The 15,891-nt window shown below is 37.2% G+C and overlaps 1 protein-coding gene across 1 annotated transcript in view; it reads right to left on the bottom strand.

Annotated features, from left to right (window-relative positions):
* Positions 1-3,899: 3,899 nt before the first annotated feature.
* BLOC1S5 (biogenesis of lysosomal organelles complex 1 subunit 5) overlaps positions 3,900-15,891 on the bottom strand; it is a 45,870-nt gene continuing 33,878 nt past the window's right edge. The window contains exon 5 of the mRNA XM_040460665.1: positions 3,900-6,532. Coding sequence (XP_040316599.1) covers positions 6,353-6,532 — 180 coding nt within the window. The 3' untranslated portion in view covers positions 3,900-6,352. The remainder of the gene's footprint in view (positions 6,533-15,891) is intronic.

The following is a 15,891-nucleotide window of genomic DNA, read 5'->3' as shown; positions in this document are numbered from 1 at the left end:
GTAATGGCAAATTAATAGGAAAAAGTGAAATTCCATAGCATCATTTAGACTGGCAATTGGTAACAGTCCTAAAAGCATTTTCCCATCCCCGTAGCCTGAAAGGGTTCCAGTTTTAAGAAGCCATGCCTACGTGGGGGACAGGAATTACAATTTGGGACTGTCTGCTCTGCCATAACAAAATACTACAGATGGGATGGTTTAAACAAACTTGTTTTCTCACAGTTCTAGAGGTGGTAAGTCCAAAATCACAATTCCAGAAAATTCTACCTCTGGTGAGGCTTACAGATGGCCACCTTTTGCTGTGTCCTCCTATGAACTTTCCTCTGTGTGCAAGTGGAGAGAGAGTGCTCTGTTGTCTCTTCCTCTTTTTATAAGGACTTGGTTACGGGATTGGGGCCCCATCCTCATGACTTCATTTAACCTTAATTACCTCTGTAAAGGCCCTATCTCCAAATACAATCACACAGGGGGTTAGGGCTTCAACATATTAATTTGGCAGGACAAATTCAGTTTGCAACAGGGACTGAGCTGGATGAGCAGTAGGACTGGTGAACCCCCAAAAGGTGTCATTCTCAATGAGTAAACTAGAAAATACCTAAATGTGCCTTTCTTTACTCCAAGGAGATCCATGAAGGGGAAAAAGTCTCCTCTGAGAATGCCTTATCACAGCCCAACACTCACCTATGTTTGAGAATGAATTCACACTACTTCTAAGTGTATGTACACATGTGCATGCATGCAGTGAAGGACAGGGGAGAGAGAGGCAGGAAACCCCAGAGGAAACCTGAAGGGATCCAGGGTTCATCATGCCACAAGATACAAACTGGTGGTGCGAGAAAAATGAAAACACTATCTCCCTATAGAAACATATTTTATTTTATTTTATTTTTTTTTTAAATTTTTTTTCAATGTTTTTTATTTATTTTTGGGACAGAGAGAGACAGAGCATGAACGGGGGAGGGGCAGAGAGAGAGGGAGACACAGAATCGGAAACAGGCTCCAGGCTCTGAGTCATCAGCCCAGAGCCCGATGCGGGGCTCGAACTCACGGACCGCGAGATCGTGACCTGGCTGAAGTCGGACGCTCAACCGACTGCGCCACCCAGGCGCCCCTAGAAACATATTTTAAATAAAAACTCCCCAAAATAAAGTTTAGAGGAATACCAACTCATAACCCAAATCACTGATCATATTAGAAAACAAATCACTAATATGCTTGTTTCAGATCAAACAACATACAACAAATTGGTAGATTTAGAGTCACAAAAAAGGAGAAAACATGAAATTATCATATACAGAACATAAACATTTACTATGTCTTAGGAAAAGAAAAGGAGGGGGCAACTGGGTGGCTCGGTCAGTTAAGTGTCTGAATCGACTCTTGATTTTGGTTCAGGTCATGATCTCATGGTTCCTAAGATCAAGCCCTGAGTTGGATTCTGCACTGAGAGCCCAGAGCCTGCTTGGGATTCTCTCTCTCTCTCTGCCCCTTACCTGTTCATTCTCTTTCTCACAAAATAAATAGACATTAGATTAAAAAAGAAAAGAAAAAGAGGAAATAATGGAGCTATTTGAAATGACCAGGAATGTTTGAGAAAGAAAGAGACAACACTTTTGGTAAAGAAAAAAACAACTGTAGTTAAAAACTCAATGGGTTAGGGGCTCAGTTGGTTGAGTGTCTGACTCTTGATTTTGGCTCAGATCATGATCCCAGGGTCACAAGATCGAGCCCCACTTTGGGCTTCGTGCTGAGCATGGAGCCTGCTTAAGATTCTCTCTTTCACTCTCCCTCTGCCACTCTCCCCTGCTCTCTCTAAATAAATAAATTTTTAAAAATTAAAACAAAACTCAGTAAGATATAAATTGGTTAGAGATGGCAAGAACGCAGAATTAGGGAACTGGAAAATAGATTTTTAAAGAAATATCCAGAATTCAACACACTGCAGACAAGAGACAAAATATGAAACAGATATAAAAGGGATTTGAAGAACAGTGGGATGGTAAAATATAAGTGTAATTTGATTTCCTAAAGGAGAGAACAGAGAGAATGAGCAATGTCAATATTTAGAGACAGTAGTTGAGAATTTTCCAGAATTGTGAAAAATCACTAATTTTCAGGTTTAGAAAGCTCAATGAATTTGAATAGGATAATAAAAAGAATTTTGAAAAGATCAAAAATACTGGAATTAAAATAAAAAAGAAAATCCACAGCTAGACACATTGTATTATGATGACTTTAACTGTAAAACACCAAAGATAGACTATAAAGAACCTGAGAGAGAAGACAGTTAGCTTCAAAGGAGTAGTGATCAGCTACAACTGTGATTTCAGAAGCAACAATGGATGCGAGAAGATAATGAAAGAATATCATTAAATACTGAGAGAAAATAATCATCAACCTAGAACTGTAGAGCCAGCTAACTTTCAAGGATAATAAAATGATAAGCTTGTGGATAAATCTAAATACTGACTGTATAAAATAAAATAGCTATTTTTGTAGTGAAACAGATAAAATTAAAATTCTAGACACTAATTGATTGAGGAAATAAAACTTTGTTTAGGAAGATAGGAAAGACACTAACTTTGGATTTCGTTAACTATGCAGGTTAAACTTCTTGGTAAGCACTGAAAGTTAAAAATTGAGTTTTATCTTTTTTTAAAAAACATTTTATGTTTATTCATCTTGAGAGAGAGAGAGAGAGAAAGCACAAGTGGGGGAGAGGCACAGAGGAGAGACAGAGTCCCAAGCAGGCTCTGCACCATGAGAGCAGAGACCAATGTGGGGCTCAAACTCATGGACCCTGAGATCATGACCTGAGCCAAGATCAAGAGTTGGACGCTTAACTGATTGTGCCACCCAGGCGCCCCAAGTTTTACCTTTTAAACTAGTAGAGGGAGTGTGAATGGAAAAAGAAAGCAAGGGGCGCCTGGGTGGCTCAGTCAGTTAAGCGTCTGACTTCGGCTCAGGTCGTGATCTCATGGTTCGTGAGTTTGAGCCCCACGATGGGCTCTGTGCTGACATCTCGGGGCCTGGAGCTTGCTTCAGATTCCCTTTCTCTGTCCCTCCCCCACTCAGACACACAGACAGACAGACAGACACACACACACACACACACACACACACACACACACACACTCTCTCTCTCTCTCTCTCTCTCTCTCTCTGTCTCTCAAGAATAAACATTAAAGGGGCGCCTGGGTGGTGCAGTCGGTTAAGCGTCCGACTTCAGCCAGGTCACGATCTCGTGGTCCGGGAGTTCGAGCCCCGCGTCAGGCTCTGGGCTGATGGCTCAGAGCCTGGAGCCTGTTTCCGATTCTGTGTCTCCCTCTCTCTCTGCCCCTTCCCCATTCATGCTCTGTCTCTCTCTGTCCCAAAAATAAATAAACGTTAAAAAAAAAAAGAATAAACATTAAAAAGAAAAAAAAGAAAAAGAAAATGAAACTCAATCTAAAAGAAGGCAACAAAACAAAACAACCAACCAACAAAACGTGGGCAGTGAGCAAACAGACAAGCACAAGAGATGAGATAAATGAATCCTAGTAAGTTACTAGTTTCAACAAATTTAAATGGATTAAACCCTCCACTTAAAAGATAATCAGATAGAAAGAAAAAAATCCACCTAGAATTTTTGTTAAAAAACACAGATTTAAAAGTAATACAAAACTAAATAAAAAACATTACTAGGAATAGAAGCTACACTATAAATGTAAGATTTATTCTAAGCTTTGAAGAAAGAAAATGCTAAACTTATATGTACCTAATAAGAAAGTTTCAAAATACAGAAAATGAAAATTGACAGAATGACAGGAAGAATTAGAATATCCACTAGAGTAGGAAATTTCAACATATCTCAGAATCTGAGGGATCACTGAGAAGGAAAACAACAGTGAAACAGATAATTTGAACAACACTGTAAGTTTGTTTAATGGATACCCAATAACTGGAAAACAGTGTATGTTGAAACACTAATGAAGCACTTACAAAAACTAACAATATTTTAGGTCATAAAGCAAATAAATTTCAATGTACCAGTCTGATACGGCCCCATTCTCTAACCACAATCCAATTACAGCATAAATTCATTATAAGAACAATTTAAAAATCTACGGGGTATGAAATGAAAAACCACCCGCAAATATGTAAGTCAAAAAAAGAAATCATAATGAAAAACAGAAAATACTTAGGCCTTAAAAACAAATGTTGCTATAGCACTTTAAAAGGACAGAACATTATTTCATTTGATCATTATAAAATAATCCTGTGAGCTACACAGAACCTATATTACCTCTGCTCAACCACATAAACAGTAGAAATGTTGAAAATTAAAGTTAACTTTTTATGTAAATAAAATATCTATCAAAAGTGCTTTGGAAACTGAGATGTGAGGGAAAATATTAAGGGGAAGGCAAACCAACTGTCTCTTTCACACACTATGTTGAACAGCTCACAAAGTTATAAAGAAAGAATGTACTATCTTAACGTTTAAAGTTCAAGATGCCCACCAATTCATTTTGGTTTAAGAAGTCCTTTAGATCCTTATGTAAAATATACGAACTTACAATGGTATTTATTATTCATATGAGATGAACAAACACCATCAGAAACCTCTGCTGCACGAGTGGATGGAGGAACCAGTTAAGAGTACGTTTGCTCTCTCACACACAGTCCTGATTTCTTGGTTATAGCATCTGTTCAAACGGTGCACAGGCAATTAACAGCATTCCAAAAACTGCCTACAGTACAAAGGGAATTTTCATTTAAGGTTCCCCTCCCTTTTCATGTGTGGGCTATTTTTGGAAGTACGGTTTTATTTTTTTCCATCCACTGAAAGAGAATTAAGAAAATTCCAACATGCCTTTGTGTCAGCAAGTGCTCTTTTTTAGTCCAGGTACCAGAGAATGATTGATGAACCTGTCAAGCCTACAGTAGCGGACAGAGAAAGTTGGCAGAAGTTCAGTGTTATTGAAAGAATCTCAAATACTTATTTCATCTCCTCTATTAACTTTAATCACATTTTGAACATGGAGCCAAGAATGAAGCTTTGACAGGGGGCCATAAATTTACACAAGCAAGCATTGTCACTTTTCTGCAGTAGCAAGACTGAGATAACACAAGAGAGTTGGGTATTTTCTTTCCTGCCCCTTTCTTTACTGAAGAGCACTAAAAAAATATTTGAAAGATTTACCCATACCTCAAATTCATTTGCCATAAATCTCAAGAAATTATTGCATTTAATTTTGCTTGGTTTATGGCAAATAAAAAAATCAATTTAATTCCTCAATTAGACTGTTAAAAGCAGATTTTTTTTTTTTTAAAGATCACAGTGATGACAGAATTGGTACATGTTTCATCATAATACACCTGCTTATGAGAACAGACGTTGAACACTAAAAAAGGATTTACATTTAACATGGATCATTTGCTATGTGGGCAAACACTTCTGGTTTATTCAGAGCCAGAATCTTTATATGGTTCCAGAGGGACTCCTTGGCAGATTCTGCTGATTACTCATTAAACAGTTGAAACATGTATGGACATTATTTATCTTACAAAGCTTACCCACAGCAAAACAGACACAAAAATGAGGTAAATGAGGTGAATACTACGGACAAGATTATGGTTCTTGGAAAGGCTAAAAGTCAAATATATTTTTGGTAAGCTTTTCCTTCTAAGTATGTTTTAAAAGTTGAAAATATTAAGTGCCGGAAGGCCACAAAATTTAACAAGTGTGTTTTGTCACTCAGTGAAACACACGGCATTATGCTGAACTGCAAAATCTGTAACCTTTCCCAGCAGGCAGTTCAAAGGCCAACGTGGCCATCTTTGCCTCAGTAGAGACAAGGTTTTGACTGTCCCCTCTCTTAAATATGATCTCTGCTCCAAAGACAGTTGTTTTGTCTACATTACTCATGGAATAATACTGTATAACACTCTTCCAATAGCCAAGGACGTTATGACAGGCAGCTACTGTATCTGCTTCTAAGTCAAATAACTACTGTTCACTCTGTGTGAGAATGAATTAAATTATTTTTCTAAGAAGCCTGTACTTAACAGTTCTCTGAGATGATCAATGGAAAGAACACCCAATTCTGATTAACAAAAAACAAATTTGTACCATTTTTCCTGCTACTCCTCCCCATTCAAATAATCATATGTAGGCACTTAAAACTGGAAAGATGTAGCTCTCTTCTATTAAACACTTAAGACTCCAGTAAGACCTTTCTTTCTTCTGATGTAAGAGTGCCACTGAATATATTGCTAAGTTTGAAGCAGAGGCTAAATGGTTTGGTGGGAACAGTTTTTTGGGGGAAGTCAATGTTTTATTACTTTGTCACTCTTGTGGTTCAAATTCTTAAAAGGTTGAAAATTTTGCTAGGTCCTTCTCCATCTCGGCATACTGTTCTTTAAGTCTCTCCATGGCTTTTCTGTGTTCTTCATCCACTTCAGCCTGTTTGCTGTGTTGTTCTTTCATGAAATCTTCCCACTGGATTATATGCTGTTTTTCACTAGCTATTAAATGGTCATTAAGAATCTGAGAAAAGAAATTTAAAAGTCACATGACATTTTCCAGACAATTATTCTGCTATGCAGAAGAGACAAACATAACTTTACCTCTTAATATTTGGTTACTACAGCAATAAGTTTGAAAGACATATGCTAAAATTGCATTACAGTTTTAATGTCCAATAGGAACACGACGTATAGAAACATCTAAGGCTTCTCTTACCATGACTGAACATGGGTAACCATATTTCTGAAATCTCAAAAATATCTGGTATCTTTAAATGACAAAATCAAACACAATCCAAGTAAAAGTTTATGCATCTATTTCTCCTCAAGGTCCATTTAACTACCTATAAATTTCACATCAAGTTTAAAGAATATATGCCAAAAAGAAGCATTATTATATTAAAGTGCAGGTCTTCCATATTTAGACGCATGAAAAAAGTAGATTGTGAATCACTGGAAAAGAATGGAAGACATGTCTTCAATTCCATCCCTTAAAGTAAGTAAACACCTAATGCATCTGCGTCAGATATATTAAGTTCTTCTTGAGATTTTCTTAGTATTTCTAGACGAAGACGAAAAAATTTCCTTTTGAGTACCACGACAATAAAGACAAAACCACGTGTAAGTCAAAAAGGCATACATTTAGTACAATTAAAATTATTATCTTTGAAGATGCACAACAAAGAGCTGAAGAGGAAAAGAGAGTCTGCAAAATAACTTTATCCTTTATCCCTGCCTTAAATGTTCTACATACATGTCTTCAGAAGTTAAGCTTTGACACAGACTAAGTCCTATGAAGCAAACAAAAACTGTGACAGATGCAGACCATAACAAGTTACAAAGCGCCTCAAGTCAGCACTGATTTCCAGCACTCTAATGAAAACAGGATACCTGGTATAAGCAGACATTGGTGCCCAGGTGCCTGGCCACACCAGAAAGATAGGTAACAGGAAAAAAAGGAAGCTGTGTTTTCATGCTGCCATGTGTCCTTGCTGCTCTGGTTTCTCTCCCCTCTGAGTCCTGATGATAAACAGGATGAAAAGCTGGACGATCTATCATTCTTTGAGTATTTATGAAGTGCATATTTTTGCTAGCTATGTTGCCTATCTTACCTGCTTCTAAAAACTGCTTTCATAAAATTATATTACTTTCACTTTACAGATGAAGAAATTAAGGTTTAAAGGACACCACATTTCATTTCTTCACGGTCACTCAGCTATGAAGTTGGACTCAAACTTAGGTCTTGGTGATACCCAACCCATGCCTTTTCTATCACAAAGAGCAAATCGGATCTTTCCAGAGGAAGGTTTACACAGGTAGCTAAAAGTCTCTTTCGCAAGACAGAAACAACTATTAGAAGAGCTTTTTCTGCCAATGTGATCTGAAGTTCCTCTGCACCGAGCCTTTTCAAGCAAAAAGAGGCTGGATTAGAGGCTGAGGTTTGAGTTAAAGTCAAATGTTCCCTTTTAGTATGTGTCCCAGACCCTGGGAACTGCAGAGGCACTACGGTGGTGGGTGAGAGGGCTAGGGAGGGGTTGTTGATGCTATAAATTTGGGAAACAGGCTAACCAAAATCCACTTTACCTTTTAACTTTTCAACCTCATGGACTACAATTCTCCAAAAGATGAATAAAACATGAAGAATTCATTAAACTCTTTTCATGGAACTTTGGCAAACATATTATATTCTGAGAGAGAAGAAAATGCAAACGAGCTCCCTCAAAAATGGAATCCTGCTTTAGCTGTAACTTACTTTTTAATAAATACAGAAAACACTAACGAAACATGCACGCTCAGATGCTGTTTAACCGCCTTTTCTTTTCTTCTTATTCTTTTAGGATACGTACCATAACTGGCCCAGCCAACCCTGTGATTTGGACCACAAGGCAACAGGCCGGACTCCACTTCCCACCAGAGAGCACTTTTTCTAGTACCACTCCACAGAAAAAAGAAGATTTGGGAAGCACACTTCAAATTCTGGTTCACTTGCTACTAGTTGCATGAGGCTGAGCAAGTTAAAGTTTCTTTAACTTTAAAATGAGGAGACTAATACTTTACAGTCATAAATAATATTTATGAAGACCAGAGGTAATACATGTTAAGGTCCTAGCTCAGTGCCTGTGGAGCTTAATGAAAACTGATATTACTATTATATGAATTATAAGCAAAACATCTAGAAGCCAGATCAAACCACCATTTTTTATCTTCCCCATTTTTCCCTTTAATTTTAATAATTTAATTTCAGGAACAGATTCTTGTAATAATATGAATACAGGCACTCAAATAAAAGTGACTTTCCTCTTCCCATTCCTGTACTCAATTCAATCTTCCTTGATGATTCCACTATTTACCATCTGATTCTAAGAAAAGACTTTAAGATGTTGCTAAATACTGGTATGTCTATTTTATAGTTTCAGGATATTATGATATTTTATATATATACATATATCCATTCAAACTAGCTTTTTCATAGAAGACAGATCATGTCTTGGCCTCACAGTCCAGGTGAAAAGAAGTTGAATGCTGACCAGTTTCTAATCCAGTTGAAAATCTAGTCTTGCTTTCTTATCAAGAAGTTCTTAAAGTCATTCTATTTCATAGCCTCTCACTTTTAATAACAGTTAAGTGCTATGCAAACTTGCATTCTTCATAGCAATCAGTAAAAACAAAAACAAAAACAAAAAATGGAAGGCAGTTATACATTCATATACTGACAATCCCATACTCTTTATATACATAAATTAAATTTGGCTACCTGGAAATAACATCTAACTGAAATTTAGTTGAGAACTATATGGTAAGACTTAATCCATCAAAAGAAAAAAAAGATATCAAGAAGTCCAATTACAAGCATTGTGGTGTTCCTGAAAAGCTCTTCTGATTTTGAATCTACTTACCTTACTTTACACATAATTCTTTTTATGTTTATTTATTTTTGAGAGAGAGAGAGAGACAGACAGACAGACAGAGCGTGAGTATGGGAGGGGCAGAGAGACAGGGAGACACAGAATCCGAAGCAAGCTCCAGGCTCCGAGCTGTCAGCACATAGCCTGATGCGGGGCTTGAACCCACAGACTGCAAGATCATGACCTGAGCTGAAGTCGGACACCCAACCAACTGAGCCACTCAGGCGCCCCACTTTACACATAATTCCAACCGTTAGTTAACTGGGTTTCCAAAAGTATACCATATTAAATGTCACAAATTAGAAAAAAAATGCTGATAAATGAGACCAGAAGAAATGATAGGCATCAGCCTTACATATAGGGCAGGAGAACACAGATAACAAAAACCTAAAACACAGTCTTTGAGGGCATTTGGTACAGAAAACCACTCTCTTGGGGTGCTTAGGTGGCTCAGTCGGTTGAGTATCCAACTCTTGATTTCGGTTCAGGTCATGATCCCAGAGTTGTGGGATTGAGACCTATGTTGGGCTCCGTGCTGAGTGGGGAGCCAGCTTAAATATTCTCTCTCCTGGGGCACCTGGGTGGCATAGTCGGTTAAGTGTCTGACTCTTGATCTCGGCTTAGGTCATGATCTCACAGTTTGTGAGTTTGGGCCCAGCATCAGGCTCTGTGCTGATAGTGCAGAGCCTGCTTGGGACTGTCTCTCCTTCTCTCTGCCCCTCCCCTGCTTGTGCCTTCTGTCTCTCTCTCTTGCAAGATAAACAAGCAAACAAATAAATAAGTCAAAGGTTCTCTCTCTCTCTCTCCTTCTACCGCTCTCCCTGTGCCCTCTCCCCTGCTCACATTCTCTCGCTCTAAAAAAAAAAAATAGATTAAAAAAAAAAAAGAACATTCTCTCTCTCTTAATTCCCTGAGGACATCTCCATATTCACCATAATGTAAAACTGTATATTCTCAGTAATTCCTAATTCATAAAGAAAGTTAGTCTATAATATTCAGTAAATTTTTTGCAAAAACCAGGAAAGTATGAAATTATATATATATATATATATACACACACATATATAAATTTTTTTGATTCTTAAACTTATTATTTTCTTTGTGAAGCAGCATGTGTACATAGTGTGGAGCACGTGCAGGCAGAGGAGGTCCTGGGGGTTCGGGGACATCATGGAGCCTCCTGCCCTCCCCAGGCTGCCACCTACTCTTAGAGCCCTACAGGTCCCAAAGACCATGGGACTCAGAATCCATCTGCAAAACACATCAGCTGCTTAAACAACTATGAAAGACGTTTTTAAAGATTTCCATCCAAGATAAAGTTATAAAAGTGGTGTGCTTAAAGAAGATAAAACCTCAGCCTTGTGGTAAACTTGGCTAAAACTCCTAGACACATAAGGTTTTGCCGTATACAATAGCAGAAAATGCCCCAATTAGCTGTCTCTTACTTATCACTCAAGCAAAAGGTAAACAGTGTTCTAAGTCAATAGGCGTAAAGGTTATCCTAGGGTGTATCTACTCTAAATGTGAGGACATGCGACCTGGCCAGCTGTGACTTTACTGGACAAAATAACAAGGAGCTGAGCAGCTGCTTCATCAGAAGCAGCAGATATGCCTCCCGACAGACTGCCACAATACGTCCTCGGTGCCACCAGAGCCATCTAATGCCAGCATGCGCCCCAGTTCATACACTTAGAAAATCCACAGATTTAGCTTGACGTGCCAATGAATCTGTTTATAATACAAAGAACTCTCAGAAATAAGGAAAAATCTTTTATAAATACTGAACTCACTGTACACTACCATCACCTGTGCCCATCACTTTAAAAAAAATAGCCATTCTGCTTTTATGTTCAATTAATGGGGTTCTACAGAAGACTTAGTCTGAAATAAGTATTCCTCTAATTAAAACACATCTGAAAAACAAGCCCATCAAACTATCGTTACATTCAAACAGATTCATACAAGTCTAATAGGAAGTGATAGTTCCCCTACATACATACCAAATCCTTTCTCTAGGATCCTTTCTCCTGGCATTATTAGTAGTTCAATGAGTACTGAAGATTTTTTCCTGATGTTTATACAAACGTATTTCTTTAAGAACAAAATGAAGTCCTATTACATAGGATGGTCTGCAGCCTTCTCTTTTCAGTAATGACACAATATGTACGAAAGGCACAGCAACAGCAGGAGGGTGGGAGAGCTCTGCCCTGGGTGCAAGCAATAAGAGAGTGTATTGTCTGTAGAGAATTTAAATCAATGACAGAAACAAATGAAAGACTGTGTTTTATCATCAGCAGGCACTGACAATACTGAAAAATGCTGGTGATAAAATACTCCTAAACCAAAAATCTCTCTTTGGTCTAAAGCTCTAAATAATTACTGAGGTTACTGTCGAATTTTAATAACATGTTTCAAATTAACACATTTCTATTGTTTATCCTTTAATAAGTTTTGTGTTTTACACTGAAGTTAATTTAGAGGACTTCTAGTTACATAGCCCGTCCCAGACAAAGGTGAAGTCGGCTATACAGGTTTATTTAAAAAGCAAATTCCTAATAATTCAGAATCATTTAAGCTTTCTTTAGATGCTCAGCCCCTCCAACTCCTTGGGAGTAATGAAATATTACTGCACTTAAATAATGAGAGTAGAGCAACTGCAGATGAAACCTGAATTAGTTCCAATCCATTATTCTACATTATCTTTTCTTGGTACTTAAACTTGCATATGTTTTTATTTGTACTTAAACTTTTTTATACTGTGGGGACATTGGGAGCCATTAGAATAGTTGCCAAAGAAACAAAGACAGTATTGCAATTTCTGGAATTGATCGTGATATGTGATTTTTATAAAGCTCTTCCAGACTTTATGCTTAAAACTTTTCTGAACTATGTATCTATTGCTTCATGTGAGAAATTTTTCAAAATTATAAAAAAAAGCATTTTTAATCAACTATGACTCAAACCTGATTGATAAATCCGTCAATACTATTTAAATAGCAAAGATCAAATTAGATGAAGTTATTAATAAATTTGCATAAGAATCAAAAGCAAACTAAAATATTATTACTCATTATCATAACATTAATTTGGATAATAGGTGCTTCCTTTTTAAAAAAAAATAATTGATGTACTTAAATTTATTAATCTCTTCTTTTTTTCCTTTGGTGGTGTAATATTTCTTAAATTTTTAATTTTTTTTTTACCGGTGTGACTACATACATAAAGTTAAAAAGAACACCACCTGCATTTTTTTTTCTTGTTATTATTCTTTAACATCAGGTTTATTAATTAAAAATAATTTTGTTGGGGGGATGTTAAAACCAGGTCTATTCTAGGTATAAAATATTGTACATACACTGCTCCTATAGACCAATTTCCAAGGTCACACAGTGAGAACAGGGTAGAGTAAGGTTAAAAATCCAGTTTTCTACTCTTTTTGCTATATAATGCTATTTAAATGAAATATTTAAATTATTAGTCTCTAAGGATCAGCAATGTTTTAAAAATGACAGAAACTAATAAGTATTTTACATTCCAGTTTCAAAAGTAATTAAGAGCTTTAAAAAACCTGACTGAATATGCCTGAATAAGCAGAAAAAAAAAATCCATAGGCACACACTGTGTACCACCCACTTGGGGACTTATATGTGGGACTCCTCCTAATTTTCAAAACAAAGGTAGAACTAAATTTGCACTAGTTTTTCTTTTTCTAGCAAGAGGTCATATGAAAAAGCATGTGGCATTAAAAATCAAGTCACCCCAGACCAGACGAGTTCACTGGTGATACTACCAAACATTTAAAGAAGAATGAACATTAACCCTTCTCCAACTCTTCAAATAACTGAAGAGGAGGGAAGACTTCCCAACTCATTCTATGAGGCCATCAATGTCTTGAGACCAAAGCTAGACAAAGACACTATAAGAAAAAAGAACTACAGATCAATATTCCTGATGAATACTAGTAAGCTGAATTCAACAGCATATTAAAAGGATCATACACCATAAACAAGTGTTTTTGGACCATAAGGGTGGTTCAATACATGCAAATCAATAAATGAAATATACTACATCAACACAATGAAGGGGGAAAAACACAAAATCATGTCAATCTCTGCAGAAAACACATTTGACAAAGTTCAAGACCCTTACATGATAAAAACACTGCACAAACTAGTAACAGAAGGCAACTATCTCAACATAATAAAGGCCATAGGTGAAAAACTCACAGTTAACCTCATATCCAGTGGTGAAGAACTGAAAGCTTTCCCTCCAGCATCAGGAAGGAGACAGTGATTCTGCTTTTACCACTTCTACTCAACATAGTATTAGAAGTCCTGGCCAGGGCAATTTGGAGAGAGAGGGAGAGGGAGGGAGAGAGAGGGAGAGAGAGAGAGAGAGAGAGAGAGAGAGCGAGAGCGAGCAAGCATCCAAATCGGAAAGAAAGAAGTAAAATTACCTGTTCTTACAGACAACATGATATTACATGTAGAAAACCAGAAGACTGCAACAAAGAACTTACTAGAATAAACAAAGTCAGCAAATTTTGCAGGATACAAAATCAATACTCAAAAATCAGTGCATTTCTATACTCTAACAATGAACAATCCAAAAAAGGTATTAAGAAAATTCGATTTACAACAGTATTGAAAAGAATAAAGTATTTGGGAATGAATTTAACCAAGGAGGAAAAAAGATATACACTGATAACTATAAAACATTCCTGAAATTAAAGAATTTCAGGAAATTTAAAGAAATTAAAGACACAGTCATTGGAAAGTCATCTCATGTTCATGGACTGGAAGACTTAATGTAGTTAAGATGTCAGCACTATCCAAAGTGATTTGCAGGGTCAATGGCATCCTTATTAAAATCCCAATGATGTTTTTTGCAGAAATAGAAGAATTCATCCTAAAATTTGTATGAAATCTCAAGTGACACCAGATAGCCAAATCAATCCTGAAAAAAGAATGAAGTTGGTTTCACACTCAACCATGTGTCCAGGAGGCTTTGACATCTGGGACCCTTTTCGCCCTGGAGAGACTGTCCCTCCCAGGGCCAGCCTATTCCTAGAGATAGTAAACAACCCCCCCACAGCATACCTTTTATATGCAAGCTAACCAGCCCAGAGCCTATACCCCAACCACCTCTACTGGGCTCTCACCCTCTGGGCCACTATCCACCTGCCCTAATCACACAAGGCCAGATAGCCAGGGAGAGCCCTATGCCCCAGAGTCTGCTGAAATCATTCAAATTAGCCAATCCTAAACCTGCTAATCCTGCCTCACATGTTCCTTCCTGCTGCAACTACAATAACCTATGTTCCCCGCTCTCTGCCTCCTGACTAACTCTGGTGCTTCCTCATAGGTCCCATGTGCATGGCAGGCATCCTCTTCTTGGGAACTATGAGTAACAAACAACCTTTCCATGGCAACCACCCCCTTATCTGTTGGCCTCACCATATCTGAATAATAATAAAACCTACATTTTATAAAATACATTTCCTGATTTCGAAACTTACCACGAAGCTACTATAATCAAAATAGTGTGGTACTGCCACAGAGATAGAGAGACCATCAGAATAGAAGAATTAAGAAATAAACCCCTGCATATAAGGTCAAGTAATTTTTGATAAGAGTGTCAAAACCATTCAATAGGGAAAGGGCAATCCTTTCAACAAATGGTGCTGGGAAAACTGGATACCCACATGCAAATAAAAATGAAAATGGACCCTTGCATCATATACGAAAATTACTCAAAATGGGTCAAAGATCTAAATGTTAAGTCCTAAAACTATAAAATTCTTAGAAGAGAGGGATGCTTCAAGACACTGGATTTGGCAATGACTTATTTGTTAGAACACCAAAGGATAGACAACAAAAGTAAAAATAAACTGAACTTCATCAAAATTAAAAACTTTTGTGTATCAAAGGACTCTATGAACAGAGTGAAAGTCAACCCATAGAATGGGAGAACATGTTTGTAAATCATATATATGATAAAGGGTTAATATCCAAACTATATAAAGAACTCCTACAATTCAACAACAACAAAAACAATCTGGTTTAAAAAATGGACAAAGGACTTGAATGAACATTTCTAGAAAGAAGATACACAAACAGCCAATAAGCAAAGGAAAAGATACTCAACATCATTAATCCTTAAAGAAATGCAAATTGAAACCATAAGAGACCATCTCACACCCATCAGGACTGCTGCTACCAAAGAAACAGAACAAGTTGACCAGGATGTGAAGAAAATGGAACCCTAGTGCACTGCTGAAGGGGCTATAAAGTAGTGCAGCTGCCATGGAAAACAGGAAATTTTCCTCAGAAAATTAAAAACAGAATTACCATTTCATCCAGTAAGTCCACTTTTGAATATATACCCAGAAGAACCATGAACTCATGTTAAAAGCAGTGCTATTCACAAAAGCGAAAAGGTGGAAGCAACCCAAGTATCCACAAATGAACAGATA

Source organism: Herpailurus yagouaroundi, unplaced genomic scaffold (genome assembly GCF_014898765.1).
Source record: "Herpailurus yagouaroundi ecotype Mexico unplaced genomic scaffold, PumYag 250, whole genome shotgun sequence".
Classification (NCBI taxonomy): domain Eukaryota; kingdom Metazoa; phylum Chordata; class Mammalia; order Carnivora; family Felidae; genus Herpailurus; species Herpailurus yagouaroundi.
The sequence above is the reverse complement of the archived record's forward strand: the minus strand, read 5'-3'. Positions and strand labels throughout refer to the sequence as shown.